Source organism: Pterocles gutturalis, unplaced genomic scaffold (genome assembly GCF_000699245.1).
Source record: "Pterocles gutturalis isolate BGI_N339 unplaced genomic scaffold, ASM69924v1 scaffold11296, whole genome shotgun sequence".
Taxonomy (NCBI): Eukaryota; Metazoa; Chordata; class Aves; order Pterocliformes; family Pteroclidae; genus Pterocles; species Pterocles gutturalis.
The window spans coordinates 36810-53884 of record NW_010097862.1 but is presented as its reverse complement, the minus strand read 5'-3'; the positions used below and the strand labels follow the sequence as shown (position 1 = coordinate 53884).

Genomic DNA, 17075 nt, shown 5'->3' with positions numbered 1-17075 from the left:
TAATATCTCTTATGATGGGTACACAACATATGCAAAAACATTGTACCTATTAGTTTTATAGTGTGTTTTACAGTGTATATATAGTATATTATACAGTAAAAGTTGCATTTGTGAATAAGTGTAATCTGTTCTAAGTGATCTGAAGTGTGGCTCAGTATACGCAGTGCATGTCTCATACACAGCTTTACCTGTGGGTGACTTTTCCACTGGTTCAGGAAGTTTTGGACATGATGCTGGTGTTATCCATGGTCTAAAAAAAAAACCACATTTGCTTTCTAGATAGAGGATGGAGAGGAAAATAAAGAACTACCTTTTTACCTTATCTTGATGTAAGCTTACATTCACAATCATTCTGAGCTTGGTGACACCCTTCTATACACAAGATTTAACTTTACTAATACAGTCCACAGCATATGTGTGATTTCTGATGCCATGATGAACTGAATAATTCTGTCTTCAAAGCAGGGTTAAAATACATTGAGGTAAAGAAACTAGAGGGTTGGAAATTGAGTAGGTAGCTTAAAAGAAGTTTGATATACTTTAAAATGGGTTCTTTCAAGATAAAAGCTTTGTAGAATGACAGCTAAAAATAATGATAGTGAAACTGACCATTCTGAATGGTTTAAGGAGTAGATTGAATTACTTTTAAGCTGTTACTGAAGTAAAAAACATAATTTTAAATTAAGAACACATGGCTTAAGTATACCCAGCAATAAAAAAATCAAGTAATATGCATTCTGTACTCAAAACTTAACAACTAATTTTCATGAGGAGGCTGCCCTCTGAAAATCATTTTGGAAAAAAATTAAATCTTAATCTAACACTTAATTTGCTCCCAGTACTTAAACTTCTGGGCCTGGGTTCTGGTTCAGTCAACAAACTAATTGGCACTTTAATTGGCAGCTATATTTGTTACAGACTGCAAATAGGGATTTGAACGGACAAGAGGTCTGGAAAGTTCTCACCCTCCAAGTAGTAGCTTTTCTCTGGTGCTTGTTTAGCATGTTTCCATTTTCACCCACTGTGATAGTAAAATTACAAAACATGAAGCTGAAAGTGATGTGGACATTCAGAGTCACCAACTCCCACTGCTTATTTACTAGCTTAATAGGTTAGCTTTAATGAGCCCATTCACTAGTGGTTTTCTTTTTTCTTTTCTTTTTTTATTTTTTTTTCTACTGAATATTCATAGATTAGAATTTATTAAAACTCTACTAATACAGGGGAGGGAAGGTGCAAAGATTCATATATTGGAGGGTAGATAGTGAATGCAACTAAGGTCACCTCTGCTTCAAAAACTTATGGAAAGAGAAGCCGCATACCTAGAGATGTTGGTTTCTACATACTTCTGCAGTTGCAACATCTGTGGCTTACAGCTACAGCAAGAGTACTGTCTATATATCCAGAAATGCGTAATCTTTTTAATTCTGTTTGTCAAAATATTTCAGAGAGCTATTTCTGTCTAATTTATCAAATATTTAGATCCAAAATATTTGAACAGATTATTTCTGCTTCACATACCACAAACAGGCAACAAGAAAAAAAACCAAAACAAAACACAACATCTGAACGTGTAACCAACAAAATCAGAAAATATTGCCCAGTCTTTAAGATGATAAAGTTCATTACTTCAACTCTTCATATTTTTTACAGTCTTCTTTACATTTCATTATATTTCTTTGTTTTCTTTATGTAACAAGAAGGGAAAGGAGTCTCATCTGTTAAATACTGCCAAAAAAACATTTATATGATAATACTTAATTTTTTTATCTCTCACCTGGGAAAAAAAGTTAGATTTTTATTTTTCAACAGAACACTGTATTGAAATCCTTCTATAATACTCTGGATTCTTTAGTTGGAAACCAGAGTCTTTTAACACCGTGGTCTCTCAGCATAAGAACTTTTTGGATGCAGCATACCACACATTTAAAATACAGATTTGCAATGAAATTTATCTAACCTTTTGGTAAGAGGAAATCATAGAGTTCATTCTGTTGTCTTATGAAAAAGTATCCTGAAATGACAGGATGCTCAACACACTTTGTGAAAGGAATGTTTGGCTTTGAAATGTTCTGTTCATTTAAATTTTAAAAGCTGAGAGATTTTTCACTGAGTGTGGTGTCAGTACTAAATGCACAGATTACTTAACTCATGATCCAGAAAAATAATCATGATTGATTCAGTGGTTGTTCCCATGGAATTCACTGACAATTACATTTTACTCCTGTGCTTTATTCTGGTGTTTGCCAGATGAGGGTATAAAATGAAAAGATCAACAATACTTCAATATGTTTCTGTATTCAATATGGATGTGGCTGATCTCTTTTTCATTTTCTTCTAGGCCTTTTCGGGAAACACAAATGCAGACAATGTTGTATTCTATAAGCTTCAGCATTCCATTAAAGCAAGATTTCTCCGTTTTGTGCCTTTGGACTGGAATACGAACGGCAGAATTGGAATGCGCATTGAAGTGTATGGATGCCCATACAGTAAGTGTTTTGCTGAATCCGCTAAATGAAACAACTATTCATCATAGTCTTTTTCTACCTAAATTTCACTTGAAAGTAGATTTCTGAGCTCAAATTTAATCTTAACTGAAACTGATTCAGTAAGTTTATGTGCAGACTTTGTTCCTTCTGCATCAGCTAACAGTATGTGATGCTTATTTTCTAGTACTTTCTTTGTTGGAATGAATGGTGTGGACATAATCCAGTATTTGATTTGCTGTAAAATTTTTTTTTTGACAGTCTTATAAACTGCATCTTAATATGGCGTGCTTTCTATCTGAAGGGAAAAATGTGGAAGATGTTTACAGTTGTAAATATATATGGTCTTGGTCCTGAGCCAATAAGAGTACAAGTAGATAGACCCATGAACACAAAATTGAAGGATACTTCAGAGTTCTTACATATTTAAGTAGTACTTTTAGGATAACTTTTGTGTCATTAATAAAACATTAGTAAGTGATATAGGCATTTGGAAGACAAATGTGTAAGTGTTAGGTTGTATTGATCTGCTGGACAATGTAAATCTTCCTGTTGTCTTCCTGTTACAGTTCTTAATCTCTGAACTCTTAGTAAGTTGTTTACTGTTTTTTATTCTCCATATCTTTTCTCCATGAGGGAAGCAAAGTTCATTTTAAGCAATCTCTTTAATTGCTTAAGTACTTCTGTCGGTTGCTTTTTGTAGGATTTTTTTTTTTTCTATGCTTAAATCATGCTTTACATGGCAAATCTCTTCTGAATGATCTCCACATATGTCTCTTCTACTACCATTCACTAGTACTTGACTTTAAACTGAATGTCAGTAAAACACATCTCTGGGCTTACTGCCTTAAACTTGGCTTTGCAAAATGAATAAAAGACCAGGAACTAAGGATACTGAAAATTTCAATCTGGCTGCAGGAGATTAAGACACCTCAGAAATTAGGCAAACTGTCCCATCCCAGAGAGCAGACAAGTTGTACCAGGAGAAGGGTGTGAGAAGCTAAAAACACACAGAATTCCTCAGTGACATCTGCCTGTAGATTAGGAATGTGACTTACAATTCCTGGAACAATCTAATTGGCCAAGATTCAATTTACCCTCCACTGTTTTAAGTGTCAGGACTACTAAAAGTCTAAAGTGGAGGCTGAACAGATGACTTTATCATTCCCAGCTGAAGGGTCATCTGAGTGTCCCATCTGAAATCTCATCTCCTTGGTACTTGATGAGAGTACCTTCTTTCCTGTCTTTAAGCTTCACTAAAAATCAATCAGCTTTGTGTCTTACCTTGTGCATTTGGCAATGCTTAAATCCTTACTCAAAGTCCTGTTCTCAAACATTTCCAAACAGAAGAACTCTCTTTTGCACATGTCTGAAATCTAGATTTTAACTATCTGTATTCACTACTGCAATTTTCTCTATCACACCTTGCAAGGTATCTTATGGCTCTCCTCTGGGATACCCCTGTTACCATGCTGTCAATGGAAAATCTGTGAGCCTAAAGAAGAAAAAGAGTACAGTGTCCATGTTACTAAAAACAATAAAAGATATAGAATAAGCAGTAACACAGTTAAAATGTTTTATGTGTGGTCAGTAACTACTTTTGAGGAAGATTATGTGTTTTTTCTGTGTTTTACTTATTTGGTAAAGGATTCAACCTACAGATAACATATGGAAGCAAATCAATTATAACTATCTTCTAAGACTAAGCTGAATTTAAAAGAAATATTTACCCCAACACAAGAAGGACATCGAGCTGTTGGAGCGTGCACCTTAAAAGTCAACCATATCTTGGGCTGCATCAAAAGAAGTGTGACCAGCAGGTCAAGAAAGGTGGTTCTGTCCCGCAACTCTTATCTCATGAGAACCCTCCTGGAGTACTTCATCCAGCTCTGGAGTCCTCAGCACAGGAAAGACATGGACCTGTTGGAGCAGAGGAGGGCAATGAAGATGATCAGAGGGCTGGAACATCTCCTATATGAGGACAGGCTGAGACAGTTGGGGCTGTTCAGCATGGAGAAGAGAAGGCTCCGAGGAGACCTTATAGTAGCCTTCCTGTATCTGAAGGGAGCCTACAGGAGAGCTGGGGAGGGACTTTGTACAAGGGCATGTAGCGAAAGGACGAGGGGTAATGGATTTAAACTGGAAGAGGGCAGACTTAGACTAGATATGAGCAAGAAATTCTTTACTGTGAGGGTGGTGAAGAGAGAAGTTGTGGATGCTCCATTCCTGGAGGTCTTCAAGGCCAGGCTGGATGAGGCTTTGAGCAACCTGGTCTGGTTGCAACCAGGAAGGTGTCCCTGCCCGTGGCAGGGGGGTTGGATCTAGATGATCTCTAAGGGCCTTTCAAGCCCAAACCATTCTATGATTCTATGATTCTTCATCCATTATCCACTGTAATGCAGTGCATAAAAAACATGTCAGTGTTAAAAATATGGAAATTTTTGTTTAAGCTGGTTAAGATTTTCTCTATAATAATGATGTGAATTCTTGAAATGATTAATTTTTCTAAGTATAAATGCTTTCATTCCAAATGACTGGCACACTGTTTATCATATCTTTACTTATTTTGAACAATGGTTGCTGTTGAAGACAAACCAGGTGATTACAGTATTGTAGGCCTAAAATTCACTTTAATTCACAGTTTCCAGATTTCCCATTTCTCTTACTTCCCTTCAAAGAGACCTCACTGAGTCTTATACTGTAAGAGTAAACAACTCTCTTTCCATTTACCACCAAATATGTGGACCGTGTTCTGTATTCAAGCACAAATGCAGCAATTTCTTCCTTTAATCTTATCTGTTGCAAATTACACAACTAGAACTAAAGAATTTAGAATGCAAGAATTTGTAAAGTTAATCTCACTGTTCCATAAAGTGATACTGAAAAATACACGTCTGTTACATCCAAAATAAATAATTACTGTCTTTGTGAAGTAATACTTAAAGGACAACTGCTAGCACTACTTTCCAGTTGCTGTTCTGTTGTCTTTCAGCCAAATACCTGTTCTGAGTAGCTTAGCCTAGTGTAATCAGAATGAATGTTTCCTCTTTAATTACAGTCTCAATAAGTTTGGTAGTGTCCATGATAGATGTCTGTAGGATGAACCAGGTTATTATGAGTTTTGTTTCCTTTAAAAAAAAAAAAAAATTCCACAGAACTCTTATTTTACTATAAACTTTTTTAGGCCAAGGACTGTCACATTTCATATGTTTGTAAAGCATCCATCCAGAAAAAAAGTCCTTCCATTTTTGCCTCTTAGCATTTATGGAACAGAAAAACCAAATAAGGGTAGTGTTTATGGAACATTATATGAAACATTAAAAGAGTTCCCCTCTATCCTTTTTTTTAGTTTTTCTCCTTCCTCACTCTGCTGCCTCTGCCTTCCTCAGTTTTCATGCTCTTGTTCTACAGTCTTTTTCACATAAGAAAAAAAGAAATATGTTTTCTACCTCCAGGTGAACTACCTGGCTTCATGTGGACAACAAACACTCTGTGCTCCCAAACAAACCCTACCTCAAAATCTCTCTCAACCTCTGCCTAATAGTTCTTCCTATTTAGTCTGTGCAAAAGAGACTGACAAATCTCTACAGACATTTCCTGTGTCTTGTTCCTGAAATGTCAGAGTGTGACAGTTAAACCATGTAAAATAGAGTTCAGGTTAAGTTATTCCTCTGGCACTAAAAAGGGGAAATTATAAGTCTTTCTGGCTTACTCTTTTTGGTTTACTCTTTTCTCCCTTCATTACAACACTGTCTTTCTCATTCCATCCTCTGTAAACCAATAAGCGAAAAATAGGGCGAAAAAAAATGTTTTTTTTTATATGACAGGCAGGATGGTTTTAAATGTGAAAATGGCAATTGTATAAGATTGTAAGAGAAAGATAACTGGGAACTAAATCCATACTTTACATTAAAACATTGTTAGATGCAGTGCTCAACAACAATCAATGTAGAAACTGTGATTATGCAAATCCTCTTCCAGAGTTCTCTAACACTATTAATGTGTTGAGGCTTCTTGAGCATTCCCTACCTTGCTGGGATGCATAAAATTGATGGCAGTTACGTCAAAGAAAGGACTTCCCATCCTCTTCGTAACTAGGATAAGCTGTCTTCAAGGGCTTGATGTGAACGTGAATGTTAGAGTTCATTTTAAATGGGGTTAATTATGAACAAGCTTAACATGCCACTTTTTTTTGTTTGTTTTGTTTTGTTTTGTTTTGTTTTGTTTTAACCCAAAGGCTTTGTTTAAAGCAATACTTAACTCTTGTTTACCTAACTTTTCTGAAAACTGAGAACCTTTTCAGGTCTGCCTTCTGCAAAATTGGAAAGAACAAAAGAGCAGACTTCACATTTTAACAAAATTGGTCAGGACAAAGGACATCTAAAACAAATTTTAAAATGCCTGTTTCCATTGTTTTAAGTTTTCTCCTTATAGAGCATTAGATAATTTAAAGATCAACAAAAATAAAATCATTTTTCAAAGGTATTGCACCTAAATTTTTTGCTCAGGATCATTAGAACACTCAGTTCTATGGTGTGTGAGGAGGCTCTCAGTATTTCCAGTTTCTCAGAGGCATTTCATCACTTCCAAAGGTATTTTCACAGTATGCTAGGGGTTTAGATTACATTAACTTGAGAAAGACACATTGTAAATTTTGAAAATAAAAGTTGAGTGTTCACAAAGCAAATCCACTTTTTTTATTTTCCTTATTATAACAGTAGAGAAAACCCATGGAGACTGATATTCAAGTCAAGAGACTATTAGAAGCTTAGATTCTTTGGTAAATATGAAAGAGGAAAGTGTTATGGCACCATGGGTATTTGGGGTTATTTTGTCTATCCTGATAACCCTGTAGGAAACCCAAGCTCTACCTCTCAAAACTCTTTCTATTTATTTCTAGTCATAAAGCACAGATGGTGAAGACAAAACACGTGTGAGAAATATTACAAGAATTTTGCTTAACATCTGCAGCCCTTTTACAATCTTCATTCATGCATGGTGGTGGGGGGGAAGTGTTGATTTTGTTTATTTTCCAAATTTTGGCAGAGTAGGTTTTGCTTCTTAGGAGCTACTGCTGCAAAATAGTGTAAGGGATTTTGGAGAGCAGTGCTGGATGTTGTTTATGCTCTTGTGTTGATACCTAGTAACAAGAATATGTTCCCAATCAAAAAAGCCTGCTGCTGAGAGTACCTGTTAAAAATATGTATAGTTATCTGGTTTGATAGATATATAACAATGTACAAGTTCTATTATTAAAAAATTTATTGAAAGTATTAAACTTTGTACTCATTACTTAAATTTAACATTGATTAATGCTTTTACTGTCCACACTCATTCAATGACATAATGAAGTCACCCTAGGATTCATTTTTAGATAGAATGTCATATTTCTTCATTGCATATTTGCTAAAAGAATTCTTCATAAGTAAAATATACATTATCAAGATGTAAAGAAAATCAAGAAATTATATTTAAAAACATATCTGCATTCACTTGACAAGAGTTTTTGAAAATGGAATATAAATAACTGACTTTAAGTACCAAAGTTAATTTGAATTGAGTTCATTTTCGTGTTGACAAGGTGGAGAAATATTTTTAGCAAAATTAAATAAAGTTAGGAAATAGATAATGGGTTTCCATTGACTTGCAGGAAGTCAACCAGTCAGTCGAAAAATAACTTCATATTTTATTAAGTGTTCTTTACATCTTCATTTATTCATCTTCTTCATCATCATTTATACATCTTCATTATTTCAAATGTATCTTTCAAGGGCAATTACCTTTTTCTTTCTTACTTATGAACTGTGAATACTCTATGAGCATTTTGTAGTGTTATCAGTTCCTGTAAAGAAAGACTGAGAGAGTTGGGGTTGTTCAACCCGGAGAAAAGAAGGCTCTGGGGGGAACTTACTGTGGCCTTTCAATAATTAAAAGGGGCTTATAATAAAGATGGAGAGAGAGTTTTTTCCATGGTCTCTAGTGACAGCACAAGAACAGTTTTAAACTGAAAGAGGGTACATTTAGATTGGACATAAGGAAAAAATTTTTGTTTATCTGTTTTTTTAGTGATGAGTGTGGTTAGACACTGGAGAAGGTTGCTCTGAGAAGGTGTGGATGCCCACTAATTTGAAATGTTCAAGGTCAGTTTGTACAGGGCTTTGAGCAACCTGATCTGTTGAAAGATGTCTCTGCCCATGTCAAGGAAAGAGATGATATTTTAAAAGTCCCTTCCAACACAAACTATTATACGGTTCTATGCTATAAAGATGACCTTTAAGGTGTTTCCCTAGCTCTCCCCATTGCAGTTGCTGGAGGCCTCCATATCTGCCTGTCTGCTCTGCTTTCTAAGGAGGTTTGCTGGTTGCTAGGGACTTGGATAGAGGACATTGTGGAGAGATTGTCGAGGCTTGTCCAGCCTTTGGACTATTTCTCTCTTCTGCTATTCTATGTGGCTGCTGCCAGTACTGCCAGGGGAGACCTGGTGTGAATCAGGCACGACTACATGGCTCTAGGGCCAAGAAGCAAGGGCATAGGGTCTCAGGAGGTGTTTTCTTTGTTTCTGCTGACAAGTGAGAAGTGCTTAAGGAGGACTGGGTGGATCCTTTGGGACAATGACTAGTTGCATAGCTGGCATCAGCAGCAATTATTCAGATTCAACAACCTTCGGACACTCTTTGAGGAGCAAGAGTTTTTAGGAAGAGACATAATCCATCTGACCATGTACGACAAAAGCGCTTTTCCAACAGTCTGGCCAACCTGGTGAGCAGAGCTCTAAACTAGGAATGGTGGTGGAGGGAGATGATGGCCCAAAATCCAAGGAGGAAGTGGTGGACTGGTTTGAGAAACAAAGGCTTCAGGCTCAGGTGGACAAAAGGGACCATGGAAACACCAAACCAGGGTTGAAGTGCAAGCACTCAACCATCTCAAGGGCAAACACACAAATAGGAAAGTGCTGCTATGTGGGAAAAATTATCGAGGAAGCTCTCACACTCTTTATGAGAAATCAACACAAGTAGATGCCTTTCTGAAGTACCTGTGTGCTAAGGCACACAAAATGAAGACCACACAGAAGAAATCAAGGTCTCATGCATTTGAAAGAGTACAGTCTCATTATGACCATAGAGACATGGTGATACAGGTCACATGACTAAAGTGGTGCCGTAGATGGATACAGGCTGTTTAAAAAGGACTATTCAGGACAAAGAGGAAAAGCAGTTAACATTTATGTGAGCCAGAAGCAGGGGTTCATGAAGCTTTGCCTGGGGGGCAGATAATGAGACAACTCAGAGTTTATAGATTAGGATTAGAGAATAGACCAAAGGTGGTGACACTGTGGTGAACGACTGCTACAAACTGCCTGATACTGGAGAAATGGATGAGGCCTTCAGTGGGAAGAAGCTTGAGGTTCACCGGCCTTGGTACTTATTGTGGATTTTAATCACCCTTATATCTGCTGGTGAGACAATATAGCAGGACATAAGCAATCCAGGAGTTTTCTGGAATTCTTTGACGATAACTTCCCAACACAGGTGATCAAGAATCTGACGAGACTACATGCTCTGCTGGCCCTCATACTTACAAACAAGCGAGAACTGATAGTGGACATGAAAGCTGGGACAACCTTGGCTACAACAACTGTGAGATTGCGATTTTCAAGATCTTGAGTGTAAGGAACGAGGCAAAAAGAAGGATCACAACTCTGTCTTTCAGGAGAGCATGTTTTTGCATGCTCAGGGACCTGTTTGAAGAGTGACATGGGAGATGGTCCTGAAGATAAGAGGGATCCAGGAAAGCTGTTTGATTTTCAAGCTTGAGAAATACCTATTCCAACAAACAGGAAATCAAGCAAAAGTAGCAGGAGGTCTGCATGGATGAGCAAGGAGATCCTAACTGAGCTCAGGAATAAAAAGGAAGTGCAGAAGAGGTGGAAGCAAGGTCAGACGACCCAGGAGCAATACAGAAACATTTGTTCATGGGAATGTGATTAGGAAAGACAAACCACCTGGATTTGAAACTGATAAAGGTCATGGAAGACAAGAAGCACTTTCACAGGTACAACAGGAGCAAAATGAAGACAAGAAAAGATACGGGCTCACTGCTGAGTGAGGCAGAGGACCCAGGGGTAAAAGACATGGATAAAACCAAGGTACTCAATGCCCACTTCGCCTTGGTCTTTGCTGGTAAGACTTGCCTTCAGGAATCTTAGGTCTCTGAGGCCCACAGGAAAGACTAGAGCAAGGGAGACCCTCAGTAGAGGAGGAGAGTCAGGCTATGTAACATTTGAATAAGCTGGACATATGTAAGTCCATGAACTTACTGGGATGCATCTGAGAGTGCTGAGGCAACTGGCCATAGTCATTCTGAGGCCACATTTGTTTATCTTTGAAAGGTAGTGGCAATTGGGAGAGTTTCCTAAAGACTAGAAGAGAGCAAATATCACTCCTACCTTCAACAAATGCAAGAAGGAATACCTGGGAAATTGCAGGCTAGTCAGCCTCATTTCAATCCCTGTTAAGATGAACCAGCAAATAATCCTAGAAACCATTTCCAAACATATGAAGGATGAGGAGATTATTGGAAATAATAAGCATGTATTTATGAAGGGGAAATCATGCCTGACCAAACCAATAGCCTTCTAGAGTGATATAACTTAGAGTGTTTGGTGTTAATTATCTTAACAAGAGTTTTGATGCTGTACCCTATAATGTCCTTACAGACAATTTATAAGTATAGGTTATTTAGGTGGACAATGAATTGGACTGAAAATAGACTGAACTGCCCGGCTAAAGGAGTTGTGATCAGTGGCACAAAGTCCAGCTGAGAACATTCACTTGTGGTGTATCACCTGTGTTGTTACTGGTTTCCATGTTGTTCGACATTTTTATTGGTGACCTGGATGATGAAGCAGAGTGTAAATTCAGCAAGCTTGCAGCCAATAAAAATTTGGAGGACTCATTGACACACCAGAGGGTTTGATGACATTTAGAGGAACCTAGACAGGCTAGAGAAATGGGCTGACAGGAATCTCATGCTGTTCATCAAAGGGAAGTGTAAATTCTTACACCTGTGGAGAAATAATCCCAGCAAGGGTTTACAAGTACACACTAGGGGCTGACTGTGGCTTTGAAGAAAAAGACATGAGGGTTCTGTGAGACACCAGGTTGACCATGAGCTGTCAACATGTCCTCCAGACACAGAAGGCCAACAGCATCCTGGGCTATTTTAGGAAGAGTGTTGCCAGCAAGTTGAGGAAGGTTATCCTTCCCCTCTACTCGGTCGTGGTAATGAGACTTACCTGAATTGCTGAGTCCACTTGTGGGATCTCTACAACAAGAAAGACATGGACATTAAGGAGCAAATCCAGGAAAAGGACCCAAATATAATTAAGGGACTGGAGCATCTGCCACATGAGCAAAGGTTGAGAGAGCGGCAACTGCAGAGTAGAAGGTGTGGGGGGGAATCTTACCCATGTGTATTAATAATTGATGGGGGCGTGTAAAGAAGACAGAGCCAGGATCTTTTCAGTGATGTCCAGTGACAGGACAAGAGGAAATTAGCATGACCTGAAAAGGCTTTCTCCTGTGAGGACAGTTGAATACTGACAAGCATTGCCTAGAGAGGTATATTCTCTATGCCTGGAAATACTCAAAACCTGGACACAGCCCTAAGAAACCTGCTGGACCTGACCCTACTTTGAGTGGCAAGGTTAGACAGGATGATCTCCAGACCTGCATGACCTCAACTATTGAATAATTCTGTGATACCCATACTGGAAAACTGACAATACAAAGACCTGTGTTCCAGTATTAAAACAGTAATTCAACTCAGTTAAAGTTGTAATTTGTTTATGATGCTAGTTAAAAAAAAAAAAATTATAAAGAGAGCCAGGCCCTACTGACAGCTGACAGATTTTCATTCTAGAATATGTTTGTTTCTTCCCTAGAATAGTATACTATGATATTATTTTGAATTACTTTACCAATATCCAGATTGTTTTTATTAGTGGTATAGATCTACAGCCTGTATGAAGTCCCTGAAAATCAATTAACTGTAATGGACATAATATTTATCTTCTTTACTTTTTAAATTGTAATTGATTGCAGGTAAATTAATAGAAATTCTCGCCTTAAAAATACAGTAAGAATAGAAGTATTCAAAGTACTTTATGGCTCTAAGGCAAGGAAGACCTTCAGTATGTAAGATTAGGACTAGACTGGAATAAAAGGCAGATGTCTTCTGCTCACCTTGCTTTATTATCTAGTGATAGCATCATCTTTAAAACAAGACAGCCTTAACATTTTAGAAAGAACAGGAATAGGAGAAATAAGCTACAGTTTATTGGGGACAGGCAAATTTAAGTGTGTTAGTGGTGGGACTTCGTATCGTGTTGAAGTAACATTAAAGTGTTTATTTTAGACATAACATTATACATTGTCTTTCATTTCTTTACTTCTAGGGTCCGAGGTGGTTGGCTTTGATGGGAAAAGTTGCCTAATTTACACATTTAATCAAAACCCTGTGAATGCACTGAAAGATGTGATTTCTCTGAAGTTTAAGACAATGCAAAGTGATGGAATTCTCCTCCACAGAGAAGGAAAAAATGGAGACCATATCATCCTGGAATTAATAAAAGGGAAGCTGTCCCTACTCATTAATTTAGGTAATAGCTACACTCTCGTAAAATCTAGTAAGGTTATTAGGTATTTTTTGATTAAAACATCTTTTAATTTGCTAAGTGGATTTTAATGTATGGTGTATGATAAACTAGCAGTATATATTTGAATAATTATGTTCTTCTGTGGAATTAATAATTTTTTTTTTCTTTCAAGGTGATACTAAAACTCATCCTTCTAATGCCCCAATTAATATTACGCTGGGCAGCCTTTTGGATGACCAACACTGGCATTCTGTTCTCATTGAGCACTTTAACAATCAAGTAAACTTTACAGTGGATAAACATAGTCACCATTTTCATGCAAAAGGGGAATTCGGTTATTTGGACCTTGATTATGAGGTGTGAAAATTACCTTTCCTTTATTACGTTTATTAACTTTGTTATGTAAATGAAGTGAAACAAGCAAAGGAGATAGAACTTAAGTTTGTAGCACTTAAGACTTAAGGGATTTTCTGTCTCCTAAAGGAATGAATCAAAGAAAAATATTTTTAGATTACTCATGCTCCACTAGAGTTACAACTCAAAATTTTCAAAAGACCATCTTTTTCATTTCAGAATTCATTATTTTAATATCTTTGTTTCATTAGTGTTGCAAATGTGGTAAACAGCATATAAACATAAGGGATGAGCCCCAACTCAAAGTTATGATTTTATGGCTTGAAGAAAATTATAATAAATCAACATAAAATTATTTTAGAAATGTTTAGATTAAAACTTAAATTCTTGTTAAATCTTGCAAATGTACTGTGAAAAAATCTGCTTGTACAAATGGTACATTAATGAAAAGGACTAGATGTAAATTGCTGTGACAGTTTCCCACCTATGGTTAAAAATACAATTATTTCACAGCTGTAATGTGGTGACTGGCTGCTTTATGTTTGCCTCTGTCCTGTTTCTTGGATGAGATAATGAGTGATAGGACAAAGTGTCTGGAACCCACAGGTCTAAATTACTTTATTCTACTCATTCGAGTTTTTAAGTAGTCTAGAGTAAGATTTCATGCTGTTCTGTATCTGCATTATCCCATTTCAAAGTTATCATTCACAAGATTAAAGTAATGTTTCTGCTTTAGATTTCTCAATCTGAGCCAAAATGCCAAGGCTTGGAGGATCGTACCAATTAAAAAAAAAACGAACAAACAAACAGACAAACAAAAAAAACCAAAAGGGAAAAGCAAATGTTAGTTTTAACTGATCAGTAAATAGATTTAGTTTACTAAATTAACCAGTATTGCAAATTAGTTTTTACACTCTTACCCATACTATAGTTATTGTATTACTAATACAAGGTAGAAAGGAAAGCAAAAGTGGGAAAAAAAGCCTAAAGACTTCCAAAAAAGTATGAACCACTGTATTTAAACTTGTATTTCTGACTACAAAAATTTATCAATTTAATAACTAAATGAAACATGATATATTTAATTTTTAGTTTTTTTAATAAAATGATTTTGAATATTAAGTAAAATCTCAAAATTGAAAGATAAATAGTTTAAACTGACCTTTTCTACAATGTCAACTGGCATAGCTATGAATTGGGTGAGTTCAAAACTTCACTTAAACTGGCATCCTGTTTCTGATGGTGCCCAAGAGTGGAAACATATACCTGAGTATAACTCAGGTCACCCTTGTGGCAATGCTTTTTTAAAATAACCTAGTGCTTTCTAACAGTTTCTGCTTCAGGGACTTACTAAGACAGAGTGATATTCTTGAATTTAATAGGTCTTGATGGAATTTTAGTTTTATTAAATCTTCCAATCTCTTTCTGAAATCAAGTAAACCTACAGCATCACTTCAAAGAACTGCACAGTTTAAGCATTTTGAGAAGGAAAAGTATGTCCCTTCATTTTGTTTGAATTTGCCCTAGAGTAATTTAATTTGATGCACTCTTGTTCTCTATTATGGTATTTATGATTTGCACAGTGGAGAAGTCAGGCTCAAACTTCCTGAAGAAGTTGTTAGTAAATGTTCTTCTTTTTAATGCTGTCCAACATGGTCTGTGTATACTGGACCTTGTCCTTCCTCTCCTTGGTTTTGCAGCTGTAATGGACCCTGAAAACTGATAAGACTCTATGCTAAGCAACTGTTTAGAGCCATCCTCAGAAGAAAAAAAAGAGACAGTATTTCAGATGTACATATGACTTGATATAGCGTAATTTTTGTTATCTAGTTCTTTTAATAAGTAGATGCAATACAAGGAAATAACCAAGTAGCAGATTCATTATTAGCCAGTGTTTGACTTCTGCTCTTATGCTATTGGCAAATTCTTGCCTTAGAAAATTACTTAATAGTATCATTCATTTCTCTTCTCTTTCTAAGCTCAGCTTTGGAGGGACCCCAGTGCCTGGAAAATCAGAGACATTGTCACACAGGAACTTTCAGGGGTGTTTTGAAAATATTTATTATAACGAAGTGAACATTATTGACCTTGCCAGGAGGCATGAATCTCAGATCAACCTTGTGGTAAGAGGTTCATAGTTAAGAAAGAATTGATAAGCAAAATAGATAAAAGACAAAGACCATAGCTGCTTTCATATGGAACTTGTTAACACATGGTTCTAGTAAAATCTGTGTTCTATAGTCAAAGAAAAATCAATGAATCCGGTAATTCGGCTATTCTGTATCTGCTGCTGTACAGACTCATCCAATAGACAGTGCAGGATGCATTTTTTTTTCTTCAACTCTTTAGCTGATATTCAGATGTGTTTGATATCTCACTGTTGTGTAGTATCTCACTGTTGTACACATCCAAAAGCCAGTGGGTAAAATAAGATGTATCTGATGTCATTGAAGTGCTGGCTTTGACTTCTGTACCTGACTAGTAAGAACACAAGCAGTACATTTTAAAGCCTTCTGTTGCTCAGGGAGCTGATCTACTCTGTTTTCTCCAGAGCATTATAATTCTGACAGATAAGTTCTGCTTTGCAATTTATACTACCCTTTGTCTGAAGAGCTGTAGTTTACATTGGTGGGTTTAATGCATTTATTGTGACATGGCCAACAGTTGCATTAGCCAAATCCCTACCATTTAGAGAAACAGTTCCAGTAACAAGCCATCTTTCATCTGTGTTACAGAAGATTTTCTCTAAATTTTACTAAGTCCTTTGGGTTTTTTTCCAATAGTACAAGAGCTATCTCTATTTACACTATTTATTTATTTAGCAGCAGAAAATGCAGAGGTATGGTAGAAACAATCAGTTTAAAATAATTAACAAAATATGAAATGTTTTCAAGCTCTTAATCTTTTTATTTGGATTTCAGTTCAGAATATGAACAATCAAATTTGTTTCTCTGTCCCAGAAAAAATGTGTGACAGGCACCTCTTCTCATGTGAAGCTCATCTGAAATATTCCAGAACTAACTAAACTGATACCTCCATATAATACCCTGTGCACGATGCTGATGTATGTCGGGGAGATGGCAGTTCTAGGAGGCTCTTTGCGGACTAGTGAAAGGAAAACTATGAAACTATTGTCATTGGAAATTTCATCACCTTCGTCTCAAATGATTGAAACTGTTGTGCTACTGTCAGAACTCTTTAGGAGATATTTTATAATGTAAATGTACCAGAAAGTATCCACGTTACCATAGAATCCTTGCTAAATAGCCACTTTGCTGGTCTGATACAGTATCAGGCAGCTGTGCAGATAAGGTGGACGGGGAACCTGCAGGTGGTAAACTTTCAGCATTTAACAAAGGTTGTTGATCTCACGACTGCCTTTTCACTGTGGATCAGTTCAGTTGACTATTCATTTCTCTACAGCTGAGTTCATAAGACAGAGATTTTATTTATTTATGTATCATCCTTGAAGAAAATGAAAACAGATACACTTTAATGTCTTGCTATGCCAGAGGCTAATGACTGTTTTTCTTAAATTTATTTAAAAAGGACATAGAAGAAAGACGGAGACAAACCTT

General features: G+C 36.6%; 1 protein-coding gene across 1 annotated transcript in view; it reads left to right on the top strand.

The window, feature by feature from the left end:
* Nucleotides 1–2341: 2341 nt before the first annotated feature.
* Nucleotides 2342–17075, top strand: part of LOC104471478 (contactin-associated protein-like 4) — a gene marked incomplete at its 5' end in the record, with an annotated part of 49198 nt that continues 34464 nt past the window's right edge. Inside the window, 4 exons of the mRNA XM_010086832.1 lie at nt 2342–2489; nt 12943–13146; nt 13316–13500; nt 15477–15620. Coding sequence (XP_010085134.1) covers nt 2342–2489; nt 12943–13146; nt 13316–13500; nt 15477–15620 — 681 coding nt within the window. The remainder of the gene's footprint in view (nt 2490–12942; nt 13147–13315; nt 13501–15476; nt 15621–17075) is intronic.